Below are 22,332 nucleotides of genomic sequence, written 5' to 3'. Positions count from 1 at the left end.
TCTTCTGCAGGTCCTGGCTCAGGCATCCTCTCCTCCAGGAAGCCTTCCTGACTCCCAAGCTGGCTGTGATCCTACAGCCTCCTGGGATCCCCTCTGTCAGAATCGGTGACATTCAGGGCTGTAACCATGTTTCTGGTGCTCATGGTCTCCTGCCCGGGGCCCTGAGGCCCTGCTGATGAGCTGGGGAGGAGGGATGGTATTGGCCTGGTTCACCTCCCTATCTCTGAACCGCTAACCATATAGTGTTCATCTTATGACTGAAGACACCAAGCCAGCTTTCTCAACATCACTTTTTAAAAAATAAGCCTTTTATTGAAATATAAAGCTCAGATCCTAAGCGTACAACTTGTTGAATTTTTACAAACAGTACACCAGAAGTCCCTGGGATCCCCTCCAAGTCCTGACCTTAATGGATGAGCCCAGTATGCTCTTGGGCTCATGTCAACGGAACTGCATGTGTGTACTCTTTCCTGCGTGGCCCCTTCACACCCTGTGTCTATGCAATTTATTTACGTTGTGCAAGGCAAAGATTTGTTCTTGTTCTCTATGTGCTACCCCATTGTGTGAACACCCCCAGTTTGCTATCCATTCCTCTGTCTAAAGGCACCCAGACCTTCCAGTTGTCTCTTAGAGTAAAGTTGCTCTGAATATCCTTGTTGAGTCTTTTTTGTGAACATGGGTTTATCTTCTACTTCTCTCAGATGGCCAGCCAGGAGCGGGATTGCTGGACCACGGTGCTGCACACGCATGTGCCTGGCGAGTTTTCTGGGGAACCGCCAGGGCTCTCCCAGTGCCTCTGCACTGGCACTCCCACCAGCAGTCTGGGAGTCACAGCTGCTCCGCATCCTCGCCAGCACTGGGTGTTGCCAATATTTTTAAGACATTATTTGGAAGGAGCAGAAGGAAAAGCTAGCACCTAACATTTATGGAGCGCTTATTGTTTGCAAGCACTGATATGTGGGAATCCATACGGTCACCACGAAGACAGGAAGGTTAGCACTGTGAGTATCTCCCCATCTTACCCTCAAGGAGCCAAGGTTCTCCAAGGGGAAGCCACTGGCCCAAAGTCACACAAGAGCCCAGCCACCTGTCTAACTGTGACAGTCATCATCTCAGCCACCGCTTGGCCCAGCCCCCTGGAAGGGAGGAAGATGCTACCCAGTTTCTGGCCTTTTTTTCCCAATTCCTTGCACACCCCACTCCAGAGGAGACCACTTACCCACCTTCATGTGCTGAAGTCGAGTCAGGGATGGGCCGGCCCATGAGAAGGATTAATGAAAATCCATATCTCCAGGCCCCATCTTGCAACCCGGACTCAACAGGCCTGGGGTACGGGGCCTGGGAACTGGCATGTTTAACCAGTCTCCAGGGGCAATCTGATGTGCAGCACTTTTGAGAACCCTGGGTGATGTGGAGCCAAGGAAGGGATTAGAGCAGGAGAGGGACTTGAGGAGAAAGACCTCCTAGGCATTAGCTCCCAGAGTGAAGGTCCTGGAACCAGAATTCCTGGGTCCAAATCCCGACTCTGGTCATCACTATCTCAGGGCCTCAGTTTCCCCAGCTGCAAAATGGGCTGATGTTACATGTCCTCACCCTCACCTGACTAGTCTGGCTGTGAGAACGGTATCCAGTAGATGAACTGTAAGGCATCAAGGAAGAGGTGCCAGAGAAAGTCAGAGGATGGCAAGGTCCCTTGGAGGTCCCCCCGAAGGTACTGGAGCTGAAGTGGGCTGGGAGGGAGAAGGCAGGCTGGGTGGTGACTGGTGTGGACACAAACGTGGGGAATGGTGTGTAGGCTTCATCCTTCCCACCATCCTGGCAGGCCCCCAGGATCAAAGACCTGGCTCTGCTCCCTTCTTGCTCTGTGACTATGAGCAGACTACACACCCTCTCTGGATCTCACTTTCTTTAAAGGTAGATGCTGCATCTTGCTGCTGAATGTTGTGTGAAAAAGCAAGGAGGAGACATGGACTCAGGCAGAGAGGGTTCAAGTCTAGCACTACATGCAAGTGTGCCCTTCGGCACTGGCTGCATCTCTCAGAGCCTCCACTTCCTCAAACAGTGAAGCTTAGAGGGTAGGCAATGCTCATGAGGAGAGAATCTCCACCACTACCTCCCTAGGAGTTGGGGTCACAGCGCAGGGCTCCCCCTGCCAGCCCAGCCCTCATTTTATGCCCAGGGTAAAGCAGAGGTAACTGATCACTCAAAGAATGTTGAAATCAGATTAGAGGTTAGAGCATTTAACCCCTCTCCCATTTCCCAGATGGGAAAACTGAGGTCCAGAGAGGAGCTATGGTTTGTCCTCGCCCTTCTGGCTCTCAAGCTTTGTGCCTTGGTTTCCCCACCATCTGTGCACTGGGCCTGGGGAGGGTGGTGGTGTGGTTTTAGGTGGCCCTGAATTTACTGTGTGAACATCCACAGACGGGATTAGGGGAGTGGAGGGGGCGTCTCTGGCACGCCTAGGGCCAGGCATCAGCCACCCACAGATTACCCAGGTGTCTGAATCTGCCAGGCAGATCTCAAAGCCACCATTGTCCCAGAGCTGGGAGGTGGTGGGATTAGGGCCGACAGTGAGGGAAGAGGGGATGGCCCTGGCATCCGGGCCAAGGCCAGGAAGGGGCCCTCCTTCCTCTACGACATGGGCCTGGGCCAGGCTGGGCCAGGCTAGGCCCGGCTCACTTGCCAGGGCCCCGTGGGCTCTGACCAGGCCTCTAGCCATATCACACCACCCACAGACACTGCATGAGGCCAGACACGGACCCTCTACCCTCACAGACCCACTCTGATGGAAACAGAGACCTTCTGAGAGATGCACACACCAACACAAGGACACATGGACACGTGAGGCCAGCGTCCCCATAATTTTCAGGGCTGGAGCACCAGCCAATCATGGAGGACTCCAATGTATATATATATATATTTTTTTTTTTTCCCAAAGCTATGTGTTTTGTTTTTGTTATTGGTTTTTTTTTTTAACGCTTTAGCAAATGATACTGATTTTTCAGGGTCCACTTGGAATACATTTATTTTAAATTGTATTTTTAACTTAGTTATTTGTAAACATACATTTACTTTAAAAAGAGTTAATTTGAAGAATAGCATCAGTGTGAATCCCAGGAGAGGTGATGGGGCAGGTAGGATATGAGCAGGAGCCAATCCTCACATGAGTGTCGGCTGTGAGATGTGGAAACACCCCAGTGCAGCTGGCATCCGAGTGACGTGGGAAGACGCAGACACGGACAGACACCAGAGGTCTCTCCACAACTGGACACTCACGTCTGCACAGATGCCCTGGCCTGCCCTGAGCCAGAGGCCATTTATACACCGACACGTGTTCCAAAATGCACACGCCAGCACGTGGTCACACACAGTGACTCTCCACAGACGCTCCAGCACAGACATGCCTGTTCACATCTTGCTCAGCCTCACAAACTCACCTGTGGCTTACTGAGCACTTACTGTGTGTCAGGCACTGTGCTAAGCATTTTTCATGATTTGATTCATCTTCATAGCAACCCTGCTGAGCTTGGGACTGTCATCATTCCCATTTTACAGGTGAGGAAACTGAGGCTCGGAGAGATAAGTGACCTGCCCAGGGCACCCAGCAGCGAGGAGGCTGGGCCAGGATTTGAACCCAGACAGACTGGCTCTAGAGCCTGAATTCCAATCTCAGCTGTATCCCCTGAATTGTTAGATTCCACTTCTCTGAGCCCAGCCTCCTCATCTGTGAAGTGGACACATCTCCCTCATCTGTTGGGAGGATGAGAGGAAGTGACGTGGGGAGAACTCCTGGGAGCACACTGGGCCTTCTACAGGCTCCCTGTGAATCAGTCGTCCTCAAGTTACCAAGATTTGGGGGCAAGCAGCTAAGGTGGAGTGGGAAGAGCTTGTTAAACTGTGTGACCACAGGCAAGGGAGTCGACCTCTCTGGGCCTCAATTCTGTCTCTGTAAAGTGGGGACAGCAGTGGTTGCCCTCCTCTCCTAGGGTTATTGTGTAGATTAAATTTGATGGTACAAGTAAAGCCCTGAGCATGGCATTCAGCAGTTACTCAATACATGCTCAAGCCTGCCCCTCAGATCCCAAGCTGCTCTTAGTCCCCAAAGCCCACTGTAGGGGAGAAAAAGACACATCAATTGGCTACAAATAAAGAGGTCAAAGCATCACATGTTTGTAAGGACCTTTCTCCTGTTTATTGCCAAGCCCCCACCCAGACCTGCCCTGCTCACTCCTCATCAAGAGAAGTGGCCCTGGTGGTGGGGGACCAGGTGGGCTCCCCCGCAGCGTGCAGCCGGTTGGTGGTGTGCAGGCAGCTGGCAGGCAAATCCTGCCCTGGTCGGTGCAGCTTCAAGTCCAGCACCAGGGCGTTCTGGCAGGAGACAAAGGGCCAGGCTGGGGCATGGCAGCTGTGATAGGACCACCCAGGCACAGGATGGGATGGGCCAGAGTGTGGCCAGGATATGAAATCAGCGCGGTGTTTAAGAGCAAAGGATGAATTAGGCTGGCCTTATGACCCTTCACCTCTCTAAGCCTTAATTTTCTCGACAGTCAAGTGGGGACAAGCACCCCTACCTCCTGAGTGGAGAGATAAAATGAGAAAAATGCCCACTGAGTGCTCCAAGTACAATGTTTGGCATGCAACACAAAACTAATGTTTATTGAGTACTTACTGTCTGCCTTTGGGCAAATTATCTCAGTGAATCATCACTGAGATAGCTCTCAGAAGTGGACACCCTAATATCACCCCCATTTTAGGCACAGAAAATAGAAGCATTGAGAAAGATGAAATGACTTTCCCAAAGTGGCAGCGAAGGAGAGTAGCAGAATTCAAGTTTCCTCTTGGGGACCCCTGGCCCAGGAAACCCCCGGTTCTGAGGGGCAAGGTCTGGCTCAAGGGGTTGGCAGGACTGTACTGATGGCCCCTGCCCCCTTCAGCGCTCCTCCCTCCAGGTGGACAGAAGCCAGCTTTCGTTCATCATTCATTGGCCGAAAATACTGGCTGACATGGCCTTCCCCAACTCCTTTCCTCACCTCTACTATGTTCAGCTCTGCCAGGTTGTAATTCATGTCCAGAAAGTCTGGAAGTGGGAGTCCGACTTGGAGCGCATCTGAGGAATACAGGAAGAGTCATTTCAGCCAGCCTGCTCTGAAACTGAGGAGCGGCTGCCTAGAGCAGAGTAGTGGGAAATAGTGCAGTGATCGATTCATGATGTCTGCCAGCTGCTTGAGCCTAGAGTGCATGTTAGATTTATATATTTATATACAAGGTCTAGGTCAAGATCTGACTCACCATGTGGAGTCAAGGGTCAGAGTCCAAGTTGTAGGAGGGGGTCTTTGTCCCCAGGTAAGTGACATTCAGCTGACATTAGCCTCAAAGATTCAGCACTGACCATCCCCTCCCTTTTAGCCTCCCCCATCTGGGGCTACTGGAGAGGCTTGGAGACCACTCAGGTGGCATCTCTTCCTGCTCAGAATGCTCCCTGGCACCAGCAAAATCAAAGCCTGTTGGAGCCCTCACCATTGATGGCTGGGATGTAGGCTTCTTGCAGAAAATCAGTGATGAAGCCTGTCAATTCTTTCTCCTGGGGGAGAGAGAGCAAGAGAAAACACCCTCATCCATCGTTCAATTAAATTCTACAGATTTTTTCAGCTCCGTGGATCGGGGGACCACAGGAATGAATATTAGAGACATCAAATCGAATCACAACTGTGTCTGACTGTTAGAATGTAGACCGATGCCCTTCACCTCTGCTTAGTCCCTGTGAAGGAGTATAAAGCAAACTAACAAACTGGCTTCCCTGATGTGAACCAGTTTGCTGATTTGTTCTTTACTGAGAATAACTTTAACCCAGAGGCTATGCTCCAGGAAGGAGAAAACAGGCTGATAATCTTGGAAGAATGGACAGACCCTCCAGAGTTCCTCTTGAAGATTCATTGACGTGAAGAGGGGTGGAGCACCCAGTAAAACACCCTGATTATTATCACCTTTTCTGCTCCATCCAGTTTTTCTATAGAACCTCAAGACCCCAACCCCAAGATGGGCTCGCAGTCTTTAAGTCACTAGCCTGCTGTGACTCCCTTTGCCGGACAAAGTAATAAAGCTGCTCTTTTCTTTGATCCCAAAACTCTGCCTCTGATTTTGAATTTGCTTTTTGGGGTACAGAGGCTGATTTTTCTGTAACACCTGTTCCCGTCACATGTGGACCTTGGGTCATGGTGAAGGTAGGCAGAATTCAGAAGACACAGAGTGGCCTGTGGACCCTACCCTTACTCCTACATGAAAACTCAGTAGCTTTGATGAGTCATTCATTCCCTGCCTTTCTGCACCTCAGTTACCCCATCTGTGAAAGAGGAATATAATAGCAGCTGCTCATAGGGTTTCCATGAGGATTCTGTGAGTTTGGGTAAAGCACACAGCACAGAGTAAGTGGTCAGTAAGTAGAGCCGCTGGTGTTGTTTTAATGATGATGATGGTGATGATTAGCGACTGCTGGGTCAGGTTCTGTTTTGAGGCCCTAGGCTACAGAGACTAATAAAAATAACAGCTGGGCCAACCAAGCCAGTTCAGGCTACTGCTATGTGTGACAATGCTTTTCAGATCAATCTAAGGAGATGTCCAGATTCTATCCAGAAAAGAAAACAGAGATTCAGAGAGGCTAAGCAATTTTTCCAAGGTCACACAGCCAGTCAGGGGCCCCAAGCCCCACAGTGATCTAGTCTGTTCACTCTGCCTCCATTTCAGAGCCTTTCCCTGCAGCCGCAAGGGAGAATAGGTCTAGTCTTGCCTTTAAGCCAGACCCGGCAGAAGTACTTGAGACACTTACATTGAAGGCACCAATCGATGAGGACCCCCGAGATAGGCTCAGTAATCTGCAGAAGAGAGGGAAATAAGGAGGAGGAAGGGCAGTCAGAGCACACCCCTGCCCCTGGAGAAAAGGGATCTCAACACCCCTAGCCCCTCCCTGATGAAGAAGTCCTCTACAGCTTCTCACCAGGTGCTTGGAAGCCTGCTTACATGCTCCCTATAATGGGGCACTCACCACCTTTCATCACAGACATTTTGTTTCCCACAGCACAAACCACTGCCTCCTCTCATTGTTCCTGACTCTTTCCTCTGGGACCCCAGTCATGTCCACTGCTCCCACCCAAGGCCAGGTAGGCAGAGGGTTTGCAGCTCAACTAGTCAGTCCCAGATTTTTGCAGGACGTAGGATTGAGGGCCCCCTACATGGCCCCCTCCCTGGCACAGCCTCCAGTGGGCCCTAATACATCTTGGCACCAGAAAAGGCCACCTGATGGTCATCTGGTGGCTCTATCTTCCCAACATCTATTCTCTATTCCAGTAACACATCCTCGATTTTCCACCCTCATTCCAAGGCACTTAGGAGGGCCTGAACCCAGAGACCTCAGGCTGAGCACAGTGACCCCAGCCTGGCCAATCAGAGCATTATATCTCTTGAGTCACTGTGATTAGCTTAGGGTTGGTCATGCGATTCATGCTAGGCCAATGAGAAGCAGCCTTGGGAATCTTGTCAGAGCTATCAAACACGAGGCCTCTCTCATTGTTGGGGTCACTTTGCCACCACTTGAGGGGAGGCTGCCTGAGAATGGCCAACAGAGTGGGCAGCAAAGGCCAAGGGATGAGGAGACAGACTATGAGAATTCCATGCAGCTAGATCCAGCTAGAAAGGGAATATCTATCTCTAGAGATTTTAGTTGAGTCTAAATATTCCCTTTGGGGTTTAAGACAGTTAAAATTGGAATTGTCTCTACAATTGAAAGAATCCTGGCCTAATGCAAGTCAGATAAAAAATCAGGACAAATACAAAAATTCATGAACAACTGAATGGAAAACTGGCCTCACACATAGAACTCTATAAATGTTAGTTGTTATTAGTATAAAGAAAGGAATCATGGAGGAGGTGACATTTGAGGTGGGTGCTGAGTGGCAGGAGGCATTTGGATGGCATGGGTAAAAGCCTGTTAATGGCAAAGGGGACATGGGCCCACGATCAGACTCACTGTGCAAGAGCCTAGTGGAACCGCAGGAGCAGTGGCGGAAGAATTTGAGAAGGGCTTTGTGTGCCAGGCTAAGATTTGAGAAAAAATCATACAAACAATGGGGAGCCATTGAGGGTTCTAGAACAGGGATAGTGACCAGAGTAGCCTTGCAGTGTGGGCCATGCTGGATGGATCAGAGGGAGACCCTGAAGCAGGAAAACAAGTGGTGTTGGAAGTGCCCATGCAAGGATACAGGGATGCCAGCGTGGGCAGCAGACTCCTACCTGTCCAGAGAGGTGGACATCTGCAGTCGGTTCTCACGAACTGAGTACTGTGATTTTCAGGTTGAAGTGCTGACATGGGGGGAAGCAGGGAGAAGGCAGTGGGTTCCCCATCAGGTTTGGTAAAACCAGAGGCTTTACCACCTCCCCAGCATCCCCACCACTGCCAAGACAAAGCAGGGGTCTTCCTCTCTGCCCATCCCTCCTTCAGGAACTGAACGCAGCAGTCTCCCCATGCCCCCAGCCCAGGGTCCTCATCTTCCCTGTACCTAGCCCAGGAGAGCACAATCAAAAGTCCCGGCCTGTGTGTAGGTCCCTACAAACACCATGTTACTGCTCCAGGTCTTTGCGCATCCTGTGACTCTGTCTGGAGTGCCCTCCATCACCAGCCTCTCCAACAGCAACCCTTTTCCTGGCCAGCTCTTGCCCAACCTTCAAAACATAGCTCAGGCATCACCTCCTCTAGGAAGTCTTCTGTGATTTCCTCAAACTAGATTCAGGATCTCTTGAGGCTCCTATAGTTCCCTGGGTGAGCCCTTCACTACCCTTATAGATGCTAATGAATGTTGGAGGAAGGAAGGAAAGAAAAAAGGGCAAGGAAGGGGGCAGGATGGAGGGAGGAGAAAGAAAGGAAGGACTAAACTTTTGACCCTCATTTTGTTGATCTCTCTAGCCATTCAGAGTTTCAACAGCAGAGCCAAAAATCAGACATCCGGTGACAGTGCCCAGCAGGTTAGGCTCATACCTCTGGGATTAACTAAGATCCCTTTAATCCAAAACTTGGCTATCAGCTAAAATCCTACCCTCCAGCCTCGAATATCCATGAGACTGAACCTAAATGGGAAACAGATTTCCACTCACAGTTTCCAGGAGAAAGAGGGGTGCAAGGGCCTTTCCCGGTCGCCGAGCAGCGAACATCTCCAGGGTGCCATGGAGGTGCAGCAGGCTTTTGCCAGTCTTCATGGTGACCTCGAGGGGCTTGTTTATCCTGATCTGGGTCACCAGAGGTTTCCATTTGGGATAGGCCTCAGCCACCTACAGAAACCAGGAGACTTCCCTCAAGGCCAAATCTCAGACTGGTGGCTTCAGTTGAAACCAGGAGTCCGTCACAAAATACGTGATTTCTACCTTGGATGTAGGAAGCACAATATGCAAAGGCTGGGATGCATCAATCAGGAAATAAAAGAAACAAAACAGACAATCTGGCTATTTCTACATTGGTCATAAAAAGTACAATGCAAAAAGCCGGGCTGTCTGTGCTGAGTCCAAAGGGTAATTTATGGAGAAGTTGGGATGATTCCACACTGGACAAAGGAGATGTGGTATTGAAAATCCCTGTCCCTTCGCCTGGAGAACATGGCAGGGCGTGGTGATCACAGGTAGCTGGGGCACTCACTTCAGGGATGAAGCGAGCCAGTGTCTCAGTGGTTTGTGGGGGCAGTTTGCCAATCTACAAAATAAAAGTCAAAGTTAGGATTACTGAAGACTTCCCTGAGCCTTCCTAACAGACATCTCCTCTGACTCAATAAGGTATGTCTTCTGAGATTCCTTCATCAAATCCTTGCTCTTTGATTAGGTAGATAATGAGCTCCTGGGTAGCCCAGATTGTGGCTCACACCTTTCAAAGCCCATAGCTCTGAGTACAAGATCACATGCTGAGAAAGTTTTGTTGGATGAAAAAGCAGGAAGATAGATGGGAGAATGGGTGGATGTGATGGAGGAGTGGGGGTAGGTGAATGGATTTGTGGATAGAGAGATGGATGGGGAAAATGGATAAACAGATAAGTAGGTGAATGTTTGGGTGGATGGATAGATGACTGTTTGCGTAGGGAAATGAATAATAGATAGACGGGCAGGTGGATGGGTGGATAGAGGGATGATAGGAATAATAGATGGGAGGATGAGTGGATGGGAAGATGGTGAAATGGTCTGAAAAATGGATGGGAGAGTAGATGATGGATGGCAAAGTATACAGATGGATGATGGGTGCATGGATGGGAGGATGAATAAAGGGATCAACAGAGATGAATAAATGAATGGATAATTGGACTGAGGGTTGGATGGATGCATGAGTAGGTGGTGGTTACATGGGCAGAGATGGTGGATGGTGGGGTGAACTGATGATAGAAACCCAAATAAGTTCTGGCATCTCTCAGCCCTAGGATTGCCAACAACCCCAAGATAATCCTCAGAAGGCCGGCTCTGGCAGGTACTGTCATTACAGGGGGACAGATGTGGGACGTGGCCACGGGCAGCTCACCATCGTGTCCTGGACATTCACATCAAAGGACTTCTGCAGGAGAGCAAGCTCTGCTGTGAGGAAGGTGGCCGAGAGCAGCAGCTGCGAGGAGCCTTCAGCATAGTCCTCGGGGAACCCGAGGGCCTCCCCGGCATCAGCAAGCTGGATGATGCTGCCCTCGTGCTGCTGCACCACGGGCTGTGGGACAGCCAGGGGGGAGACACTCAGCTTTGGCCAGGAAGGACTGGGGCTGGGGCTGAGTCTGTAGTACTAATGGCGCTCAAACCGGCCCCACGTCAGCAAGTCCCAAGATGGTAGAGCCAGAGCAGGCTATGGGGGTCAACGCTCTCAGTGTGCAGACGGGCAGACTGAGGCCCAAAAGGATAAGGGAGTCAGTTACTAAACCACTAGCAGTCCCTCCTAGGATTGCTTAAGTAACCTCAGTTAATCGGACTGTGGTAGGAGCCCTCATTTACACAGAATGTGTTTCTAGTCTCAGGAGAAGGAGGTAAACGGAAAACAAGGTGGGCCCTGTAAGAACCTCGCTGGAGGAAGAATTCACAGAGGGGTGAGCGCTTGAGGTTTTTCTTCCCATTCCTGGAAGATGCATTCACCTAGGTACCTAGGGCTCTGGAGACCTGGGTGAGAACCCAACCCTGCCACCAACTCACGCTGGAATTCTAGTCAAGTCCTGCCTCCCTCCTGGGCCTGGTGCTTCCCCCCGTACAATGACAGGGTACGGCTGGGTGAGCACTGGGAGAAGCAGGCAGCCTGGGGAGAAGGTGTGAGTGTGGAGTCAGCATCCTGGAAATCAGCTCAGGACTCAGGGTCCACGTTAGGAGCAGAAAGAGGCAGGGACCCTCCCACCCTCCTCGGCCGCAGTCCAGCTGCCTGCCCTGGCGGAAGCAGCCCCCACCGCTCAGGCTTGTGAGACCCCAGCCTGCTGCTTACACTAAAGTCCACTTGAATGTAGCTGGCTGTGGTGGTTGGTATGGACGTCAGGACATATTTGACGGTGCCCATCTGGCCCACGGGCATGGGGGCTGTGTAAAGAGGAGGTTTCACTCAGAGAGGCACCAACCTGGGGCCAACCCAGAGAAGCCGGCACCAGCCAGCTGCCCCCTGAGCTTGGCCTGGACACCAGGAACCCTGGCCCTCTGTGTGACACCAGGCAGACTGCATCTCTGGGCCTCAGTAGTTTCACCTGCAGAATGGAGGCAATGATGCCTGGCCTAGAAAATCACATCCCTCAGCAGGCACAGAGCTGTTCCCCAGGGGTTGTCATAGCTCAGTTCTCACAACAGACTGGCGGGGCCAGGATTATTGGCTCTATTTTACACATGCACAAACTGAGGCTTGGAGGAGTGAAGTGACTTGTCCCAGGCCACACTGCTGGGCACATGAGCCAGTTTTCTTCAGTCCCAGCCATTAAGCTTCCCTCTCCCCCACCCTGAGGAGCCCTGGAGACCCCAAGATGATGAAGGCAGCAGATCCCCTTGGCAAAGGAAAGAGTGGAGATTATCATTGGGGTTATTATTCACAGTGCAAGGTTTGTGGAAGAGCCCGCAAAGGCTGCTGCCCTTAGAGTCTGGGGGTGATGGATAGAACACTAGATGGAGGGCTGAGAGGAAAGGACCCCAGAGTCCCTCAGGGCCTTAGGCTCCCCATCTGAACAATGGGTGGATGGCTGGACTCCATGACCTGAGACCACCTCTAGTCCCAAGGCTGGGCTGGGAGCAGACACTTGAATGGGGAGTCGGGCGTCAAAGTCCAGCCATCCTGCCATCCCCATGTGGGAGCAAAGCATGGCTAGGGCTACTCACCATTCACATTGGCCCACTTCTTGTTCACATATCCCAGGACCGCATCGATGGCTGGACACATCTGGAAGAAGAAAAGGCATTGGGTAGAGAGGCCCCTGTGTGGAGGGCCTCACTCCTTACAGCTGAATGTTACTCCACAGGGATACTCAAGAGCCCTAGTGGGGCAGGGGCTCGAGGAGGAAACCAAAGCCACAAGCCACACAGGAAGTCAACAGCAGAGCCTGGACCAGGAGCCAGATCTCCTGACGACAGCCTGCAGTCAGTGAGGACGCGTTCCCCCAGGGACTGGTACTCTAAGCAGGGATGGCAGGTGGTGCTGTGCAGGCTGCCATTTCCTCCTCCCACTCTCACAGCAGACATCACTAGCTGATCACTTTCTCCCACTGAGCCAGCCACAGCCTCAGGATCCTCCTCAGCCTCCTTTGATCAGGATCAGACCCAAGATGAAATGCACTTGCCCTGGTCAAAGCACTCCCGTGGATGAGGGGCGGAGGTTTGCTCTGGGCACTCACCAGGCCAGGAAGGACTTTGTGTAGGGTGCTGTCCAGGAACTTGTTGACCACCTTAGGCAGCATGCTAGACACAGAGGATGGGGACAGGGGAATAGATGGCAGGAAGTTAGGCATGGGACATGCAGGGACATGGCTAAGGAAGTGTAGTGGCTCGGGAAGTGGGATGCTGAGCCCGGATGGCAAGGTGGACCCAGCCTTCCTCCCCAGCCACGGAGCCCCTCACTTGCTGGGCAGGTTCGTCTTCACGCTGACCAGGATGACCTCACAGCCCTCGCTCTTGAACATGGGGAGGCCCATCTCCTCGTCCTGCAGAAGCCGGTTGGTGGCTGTGATGTTCAGAACCACGATGATCTCCATGTTCCCACCCATGAAGCTGGAGGAGGGGGCAGGCAGGCATCATGGGTACCTCTGCCATTGTGGCCACTAGCCCTGTCTCCTCTTTGCCCACAGTCTCAGCAGCTCTGAGAGAGGAGAAAGGGTGGAAGACCATCCCGCAGGACAGAAAGTGTGGTGGGACCTGCCCAAGGTCGCACAACCAGCCTTTCCACTCCCCTCTTACTTTGGTGAACTCCTGCACATATTTCAAAACCCTGTTCTGCTCAGCTGTCATCATCTCGCAAAAGCCTTTTCTAATCCCTGACCCCTGCACTCTGCCAATGCTTCTTCTGTTCCAGGCCAGTCCCTCAGTCTGTGATCATCTGTGTTCAGGTCGGGTTCCCATCAAAGGTAGGAACCAGTTTTGCATCATCTCAGACCATAGCCCCCAGATGGTACACAGTAAGTACTCAGTAAGTGTGCATATCAGAGTGAGACAAAGAGATCATTATCCTTTCCTTCTCACCTCCCCACCATACTCACCTCTTGCCAGTGATGGTCATGCCTGTGGACACACACTGGAAGATGCCCACCTCAGGTACGAAGTTCAGTGTGATGACAGGCACCTGCACATCCTTCACCTTCAGACTGGGAGAGGCAGACAACCAAGCAATGAGAACTGGAAAGATGAGACCCAGGCCCTTAACCCACTCCTCTACTCCTTTTATGGGAGGCCTTGGATAAATCCCCCATCCCATGTCATGGGGATAAAGCCACATTTGGGACCATCGTGAAACACAAACAGAAGGCTGGACCAATTTGTACACAGAAAGCACTCGTCATGTGTAAGTTGGGACACCTGGCTTTGTGATATTGGGCTGCTTCCTTCCCTGCTGTGGGCCTCAGTTTCCCCATTGGCAAAATGGAGATGTTTGCTCAGATCAGGGTTTCTCAACAGTAACACTATTGACATTTGGGGCAGAGATCAGGGTTTCTCAACAGTAACACTATTGACATTTGGGGCAGAATCATTCTTTGCTGTGGGCTGTCCTGTGCATTGTAGGGTGTTTAGTAGCATCCCTGGCTTCTGCCCACTAGAGGCATAGATGCACTCCCCTTCCCTGACCCCATGAGTTGTGGCAACCAAAAATGTCTCCAGACACTGCCAAATGCCCCTTGGAGGCAAAATTACCCCTGCTTGAGAACTACCAGTCAAGATCCAGGGTAGCAAATTTGTGGCACGTCTCCACCTGCCTGTCCTGAGCTCTTGGCAGACATTGCTAACTGATTACAGTCTTATTTCCTGCTAAGCCCAGAAAGTGCCTCAAAACCCTCCCCAGCACATCATTCCAGGCAGGCCCAACAATCAATCCCATACGACACTTGCGCTGAAACCATTTTGCCCCTGTCATTAGATGATTGTTTCCAGAGGATTTTGCATTCAGTTTCATGTACATTCAGTGAGTTCCTGCTGCATGTAGGGAGTTGGAGTTTGACTTTCCAACCTCACTGCCCCATCTCAATGGCCCTGCTCGCAACAGGCCTGAAATTGGATGACAGGGAACTGAGGCCCAGGTGGGAGCAGTGACCTGCCCAGGGTCACACAGCAAGCCAGCAGCAAGGCCGGGAAGAGGCCCCATGCCCTGCACCAGCTGTCCCACCAGCTCTTTCAGGCATCCCCTGCCACCCTCTCTCCTAACTGCCACCCCCACTCTGAAGCCCCTCCCCTGCTCACTTAGTGATGCCCTTAATGGGTTTCATCCCCGGCCGTTTTTTGCCCGCCTCAGCTGCCATCTTCTCCAGGATGTGACTCTCATCCATAGCGTTCTGGACCTCTGGAAAGGGGGAGGGTCAGAGAGACACTCAGCTGGGCTCCTCACTTCTTCCCTGCCCTGGAGCCAGTCTCTCGGGCATCCCAGAAATGAGTCATGCCTGCCTCTGCCCTCTTCCAGCCTGGAGGAGAAGACAGAGTCACTAGAGTGATGAGGGCCATGAAAAGCCCAGGCAGCTGGAGGAACTACATGAGGGGTTTGGGCCAGGAAAGGAAGAGCCAGGTAAGGCTTCCAGGAGGAGGTGATGTGCCAATTGGTCCTTGAGGGAGGAGTAAGATAATAAAAGAGGCAGCTCCCAGCAGAGGGCCCAGCAAGTGCAAAGGTGGGGAAGAGGGGAAGGAGGTGGCACAGAGGAGGAGGAGTGAGAAATACAGTGTAGCTAGAGGGGGTAGGGACAGGACAGGGAAACTGGAGCAGTTTCAGGAGGCACATCATGGAGGCCTGGAACCCCAAGCTGCAGTGTCAACTTTATCTTGTGGCCCAGCCGCTCTCAAACTCGACTGATTAGGGAATTCATCTGGGAGCTTATTTAAGTGAAGATTCTGTGCTTGAAGCCAAGACATTCTGATTCCCCAGGACTGGAGACCCCCAATCCTAAATGACACTGACATGTGCCTGAAACACTCCAGAATGGTCGCAGGCTAGTTCCCAGAGGAGACAAATACTGAGCTGATGAACGTCATTAGCCCTTTGCACCTGGGTGTGACTCCATTTCCTTTAGGGTCACAGAGCTGGAGATGGATGATACATTTTACTAAAGGGTCCCCAGGGCATTTTAATCTCACACATCATCTGATCCAACCCAAAAAAGGACTGTTCAGCCTATTTTACATTTCTTTACACTTTACATTTGCAGATGAGCAAACAGCAACACAGAGAGGGTAAGTGACTTGCCTGAGGTCACACAGTAAATTGTTGGCAGAGCTGGAATTTGGCTCATTGTCTGTCACCCCTACAGCCCACTTGTGGATGCCAACCCCTGCCCTCAGGGCCAAGGAGAGGTTCCAAAGAAAAAGGATTTCCAGCTCTGCCTCCAACTTGCAGGGGATCCTTGGGCAAATCAGCCCATTTTCTCTGGGGCTCAGTTTCCCTCCTCTGTAAAATGGAAGAATAATAACATTGCTATATATATAGTTGATTTTGAGGATCATAGGATACTCAAGTCTATGCAAACACAAGCAGGCACTACCTACCACCTACTCCCTTTCCCACACTTCCCCTGCCCCCCAGCCCCCGGCCCAGCCTGCCAGCTCACCCCGATTCATGATGTCCATGCCCAGTCGCAGCAGTGCCCCAGGGTCCGCTCGTGCGGTGGTCAGCAGGCCGCAGAGCACCAGACACAGGATTCGTAGCATGGCTCACCTGTGTCACAGGGCCTGAATTGGGTGCAGCCCACCCTTGGTTCCCTTGGGGACCTCCCCTGCTCCAGATCAGACAGGGCCCCCTGGATGATCTCAGGAGTCCAGGAGTTTTGGACCGCGTCCTCCAGAAGGACCAAAGAGTGTCCAGATTAAATACAGGGCCTCAGGGGTCACCCCAGGCAAGTCACTTCCCTCTCTAAGCTTTGGTTTCTGCGTCTCTGGGTGTGATGCATTCTGAACAGCTTGCTTTATGGGGTTGGTGGGAGGTTTAGCTGCAGTTTTTCCTGAGTCCAAGTGTGGCTCATGGTGCAATGCTGGGGCTATGGAAGAGATTCCAACTTGGTCCAGACTTCAGGGACTCCCATGGCAGTGTGGGAATGGGGGAACTCCCTGCTTCCCCGACACTGGCACGACAGCCAGTGGCATCTTCCACCTCCTCCAACTCAGAACCATTTCTAGAAATCTCAGCTCACAGCCCCTTAAGCCACCTTGAGACCTCGCCTCACCAACAAGGAAACTGAGGCACAGTCTGAAACACCCAAGGTCTCACAGCTGGTGAGTAGGGACTTGAATAAAAACCCCAGACCCTTCAAAGTTCCAGGAAAGCCCCCTCCCACCTCTGGATCCCCAGACACCCCTTCTTCTTAATTACTACTTACCAAGACCTGAAATTCAACCAGAGGCCAAGTGTTTATTTCCGGTTTTAGCTGTGGCTGAAAAGAATGGTGGGGGGCCGGGGTGGCGTGGCCACTGGGCCTGGCCTGTGCCACTGGAGAGGGAAAATTCCAGATGGACTCCTACTGACAGTGGGCTCGGCCACCGAGGGCTCCACTCATCTGCAGAGGCAGGTGCCTACTGAGCCCGTGTCTGCCTGCGTTCATTCACTCAACTCGCATTTCCTGAATACCTACTACATGCCAGGCAGACCAGCCTACAAAGTACACACGGCAGAGATAGTCCTGCTCCTCCTGAATCTTGAAGGGAAGCAATTAAATGGGATACAGTGTGTTTGGGGGTGGGGAGGGGTGGCCAGGGAAGGACTCTCTAAAGAGGAGATATTTAGGCTGAGACTTAGAGGATAAGAAGCAATCAGCACAGAAAAAGCCAGGGAGACCTTCACGCTTACAATCAATATTTGCTAAATGAAAGCATGGTTGATTTGTCTCTGGTCCCATCCAATTTTTAAATATCACCTTGGCTTGAAAATAATCAACCTTGATGTTTCCTCAGCCCCTGTGAACACATACACGTGCGCCATGGGAATGCCAGGCACAGGCACACCCAGGGCCAGATCTCTGAAGGTCATCCTGTGGTAGGTGGTGGAGTTCAGGGCCAGGGCGGCAGGGCTGGAAGGGGCTGGGTAAAGGTCTCCTCCCGCCCCGCCCTATCTCCCAGCTGGGGAGACCGAGCCCCAAGACTGGTTCCCCCATTCCCAGGCCAGAACAGATGCCAGGTGTTAAGGCCACTTGGACGAGGTTTTTTTGCCCTCTTACAGTTAATAAGCGACTCGGGGTATACTGCTGGGCAGGTATTTCCGGGCAAGTGGTCAATGCTGGGGTTTTGTTTCTGACTGTGCTTGTGCTTTTGCCTAAGCTTCCCCTCCTTCTTACAATGCCCTTCCTCCACCCATCTACTACCTGCTTGTCTCTCAAGTCCAATTTCAGTCCTTGCTTCCTCCTCCAGGAAGCCTCCCCTCAACCCCCAACCACCCCTAGCTTCAAAGATCAGTTAGAATCTGACTATATACCTAATCCATCCCACCCCAAAATGAGTGTTTCCTGCTTCTCCACACCCATCGTCAGCTCACACATTTTCCTCCACCTGGAGTGCCCCTCCCCCGCCCTCAGCTTGAGAAATGCTCCTAGATGCCCCCTACCCCACCACCACCATCCCCTCATTGCCTCGTCTCAGCTCTGAGCTCCTGCAAAGCAGAGCCTCCCTTGTCTCCCGTTGGCCTCAGTTGGAGCCAAAAGAGACACCTCAGATCTGCTGTCTCCATGACCTTGACCAAGTCCTACAGCATCTGAGGATTGCGATGTCCGGTGGCTTCCTGTCAGGTGAGGAACCCTGTGTGAAGGACATAGATCCAAGCCCTGGTCCTGCCACCCAGTTGCTGTGTGACCTCGGGCAAGTTCTTTGCCCTCTCTGAGCCTCGGTGTTTTCATCTGTAAAATGACAAGGCTGAATAAGACACTCTCTGGGGAGAGTTCCACAGGTAGAGCCTCTCCTTACCTTGCCGAGCTTGGGGTTGTCTTGCCGATGACTGGCCCCTGCCTCCCCACCCTGGGATGAGGAAGCCCTTATATTTGGGAGCCTGATTAGTTGCTGGGATAATTAAGGGTTTAATAAGGCCCAGATAATTATCTAGAGGCCCAAAGAACAGGAGCCCTGGTGCTCACGTGATGTTTCAGTCTGTTCCAAGGTAAATAGCACAGAGGACGAGGGTGGCCGGGGTGGCTGGGGAGCCCGGGAGCTGCATGAGGGCGGGCACTGGGGAGGGGGCGCGGTCGCTGGTGCAGGGCAGAGGGCACTGGGCTCGCACTTCCTCCTCCTCTAGACTCAGTGCCTCCCACAGGAATGGACACGCAGTTGGCATCCATTCATTCCTTTCGCAAACATTTATTGAGGGCCTACTGTGTGCCAGGCCTGTGCACGTGTTAGGGATGCCTCAGTGAACAAGGCAGCTGGGGTTCCTGTCCTGAGAGGGTGCCTGGAGGCTACGAGAGGGACAGGCACTCCGCGAGTCAACAACACAGAGCCAGGTCAGTCCTGCAGAGATAAGGGTGCTGGAAACCACTGACCCAGGGGTGGGATGAGGAGAGAAGAACCAGGTTATCACGGGTAACGTCAGAGCCCAAGACCCCTGGAGTGGGGGATGTTGCAGCTGATGCCTGAGGGGTGAGCAGAGCCAGCTCTGCAAGGCAGGAGAAAGGTGTTTCAGGTGGGGAGTAGGCAAGTGCAAAGGCCCAGGGGCATGGGCTGGACCATCAGCACTGGATCCCTCTGAGATTCACAGCGGGCATGAGGAGCTAATGGCCCAATGCAGTATCTTCAGGGGAGACCCTCCTGGAGGAGATGCCAAGAGGTGATAAATGCTGGGGCAGGGGCTTTCTCGCAAGGTCCAAATCTAGAGGGCAGTGAAGGCAGGATGACCCCAGGTCCACATAGTGAGCTGGCCACAGAGCTGGGGCTAGGCCCCAGATCTTGGAATGCCCAGCCTCTGCTCTGCTCTCCAGCAGGCTCTCTCAGGGGGGCCTGGCTGGGGGTACCTTGAGGGTGATGAACAGTCTTGGGGAGCTGCTGGAGGACTGGGGTTTTCCTCCTCCACCCTCAGGAAGCCCACAGGTCTGGAAGATCAAGGAAACGTCTGTGCCCATTGTATACAAAGGGCCGCTGAGGCCAGAGAGGGGGCCTGAGGACCTGCCTGAGGTCCACAAGGCTGAAGCCACCTTGAAATGGGGAAGAGAACGACCCAGGTCAGCCCAGCCAGTCTCCATCCTGATCCAGGCCCTGAGCTGGAGGAACCAGACTACAGATAGCATCATTTTATCCCTGCAGATCCGCCCCCACAGACAGAGTGACCAGCAGGCCCCACCTCCTCCTCACATGCAAACCCTCCCCAGTGTGCCTCCAGTCACCCAGCCTCCCCTGTCTCCCCCAGGGCCATTCTAGGTACAGGGTGGGGGTTGGGAGTGGGGGTGGGTGGGTAGGGAGGCAGGAAGGACATGGGGTTGGGGAGCCTGGAGACATCCCTTTGTGTGAGTTCAGGGATCTGGGCCCCAGTCCCAGTCACTTGCCCTCACCAGCTGTGTGCCTGCGGTGGCTCCTCTAACCTCCCTGTTTTATCCTCTTTATGACGAGGGGGCAGAATAATAACAGTAATTCTGAGAGGGAAAAGGACAGTCGCGTCCCTGAGTTCAAAGTAAAGTGTCCCCAGCCAAGTTCCAATGGCCAGAGAGGAGGCAAGCGCCCTAAAAATACATTAAGGAAACAGAGAGTCTTTCCTGGGGCTCTGGGTCATCACATGGCTTCAGGGTTCCCAGGGAAGACTGGTCCAGCCAGCTTGTGATGGGAACCACTGGAAGCACTCGGACCCAGCTCTCCCGGTGCTGCTAACGCTGCTGACAATGGTAATCAGAGGGCCCCTTTCTGTGCATCTGACCTGAGCCAGGCAGCGTGCTGAGTGTTTGATACGCACATTTAAGTCCATTTAATCCTGAGGACTACCCTATGAGGCGGGCACTTTGGTAAATTTCTCCACTTTACAGATAGAGAAACTGAGGCTCGGGGAGATACAGCCACTTGCCCAGGGGAGACAGCGAGTCATGGCACAGCCAGGAGCTGAATCTGGATCCAAGGGGCTCCAGAGCCCAGACTAAGACCTGCCAAGGCACCACCAGAGGGGTGCTGCCTACCTGCCTGACCTGCCTCCCCCGGGGCCCCAGCATCACCCTGCCTGGTCCCTGCCACTGCTCCAAATCCCACCACCCTTCCAGGACCAGCTGCGGCTTCCTCCTCCAGGGAAACTTCCCAACCCCCTTCTCCCCCACCTCTGCCAGCCCTGAAGCTTAGTGTCATCTTTTTAATTCCTCACAGACCCTTTGGGGATCCAATAAGGGTGATTCCCAGGCCAGCAGCCCCACCTGCCTACGGGGATTGGGCTCCACACGGCTTCCCGAGCTCAGAGCTGGGCAAGGCTGGGCCAGAGCTCCAACACCACACATGGAAGCAGCTCACTGACCACATACTTATTATGCACTTGCTGGATGCAGGGCTCTGGAAAGTCAGAGAGGTGTAGTTGGGGAGGGAAGCTGCAGGCACCAACAACCATCCTCGGAAATTGAAGGATGTGAGTCACCATTGCAGAAGGGTTGCATGAGGCCTGGGGAGACTGCATTTGAGCTGGGGGTATGTGTAGGGGAGTAAACCGGTTCAGATTAAGGTGGCCCAGATGGAGCAAAGAGTGAGGGCAAAGGCCAAGAGCTAGAGAGGAAACATGCAGGGTGCACATTCAAGGTGAAGGGCGGGCGGAGCATGGACAGGTTGGAGGTTCATGAAGGCGTCAGACCTGAGAGGTCGTGGCAGTTTATTGTTGCCGGCTGTGAATGCACCCTTCTGTGTAAGTCTCTATGTAGGAGAGAATTCAGAATTCGTTTTAGCCTCCTTTGGAATGAGCAGGATGCTAACCAGAGGGCACATGGAAGGGAGGTGGAGGGGAGGCCTGGTAGAGGAGGGGGCTTCCTGTGATTTCTGGAGGGGTTGGGGTGAGCGGTGTGGATGGGAGAACAGCCACTGAAGCCGGTCCCCAGGGAAACATACACAGAGCATGAATCCTGTGTATCTAGGCAGGAAGGAATACTATCTCTGGCAGAGACTGGCTTATCAGAGAGAGAAAATCACATGGCTTTGTCTTGCCAGTATTTGCGTCCCTGGGTTTTCCCTAGGCCATCTTGTCGCGTGTGTTGTGGTGAGTTTAAAGAGCTTTCAGTGGGAAGAGGAACTGGATGTGTTCAATGAGGCCAAAGGCCTGGGAGGCAGATCCTGCCTCCTCTGAACAAAAACTCGCTTGTGATCCAAGTAAACCAAAGATGGAGAAACTGCCTGAGAAGGCAGTGAAATACCATTACCTGAGGCTTGTGACCACAGGACAAACCCTGGGATCGGGGTGCTGGGGATGGAAGAGGGCACTGGAGAGCTTAAGTCTGGATTCTAGGAAGGTCGCAGTCCTAGAGATCTGCTGTCATCCAGCTCTGAGACTCTGGGCACATTCCTCTCCGCATCTGTGAAATGGAGCTGCACATTCTGCCTGCCTGACTTGAAGGGCTCTTATGAGGTTCTAGGAACAGGACAGGACATGACACTGTAGAGAGGAAATGCCACCAGGTGAGGACACAGTGAGGAGAGTGTCACCCTGGCATCAGTAACTTCCAGCTCGTCCACGTTGGTTCCCTGGGCTAGGAGGTGATGCTG

General features: G+C 52.7%; 1 protein-coding gene across 1 annotated transcript; it reads right to left on the bottom strand.

Annotated features, from left to right (window-relative positions):
* Positions 1-4,149: 4,149 nt before the first annotated feature.
* Positions 4,150-22,316, bottom strand: BPIFB6 (BPI fold containing family B member 6). The gene is given in 17 exon segments (XM_006179270.2): positions 4,150-4,368; positions 5,031-5,107; positions 5,518-5,581; positions 6,824-6,869; positions 8,284-8,333; positions 8,335-8,352; positions 9,142-9,315; positions 9,677-9,730; positions 10,541-10,717; positions 11,471-11,562; positions 12,343-12,403; positions 12,855-12,918; positions 13,078-13,227; positions 13,713-13,817; positions 14,905-15,004; positions 16,257-16,363; positions 17,022-22,316. Coding segments are annotated over 16 exon segments (1,476 nt in total). The 5' UTR covers positions 16,357-16,363; positions 17,022-22,316; the 3' UTR covers positions 4,150-4,224.
* Positions 22,317-22,332: the final 16 nt, after the last annotated feature.

This window comes from Camelus ferus, chromosome 19 (genome assembly GCF_009834535.1).
Source record: "Camelus ferus isolate YT-003-E chromosome 19, BCGSAC_Cfer_1.0, whole genome shotgun sequence".
Lineage (NCBI taxonomy): Eukaryota > Metazoa > Chordata > Mammalia > Artiodactyla > Camelidae > Camelus > Camelus ferus.
This window is presented reverse-complemented; position numbering and strand designations above follow the sequence as displayed.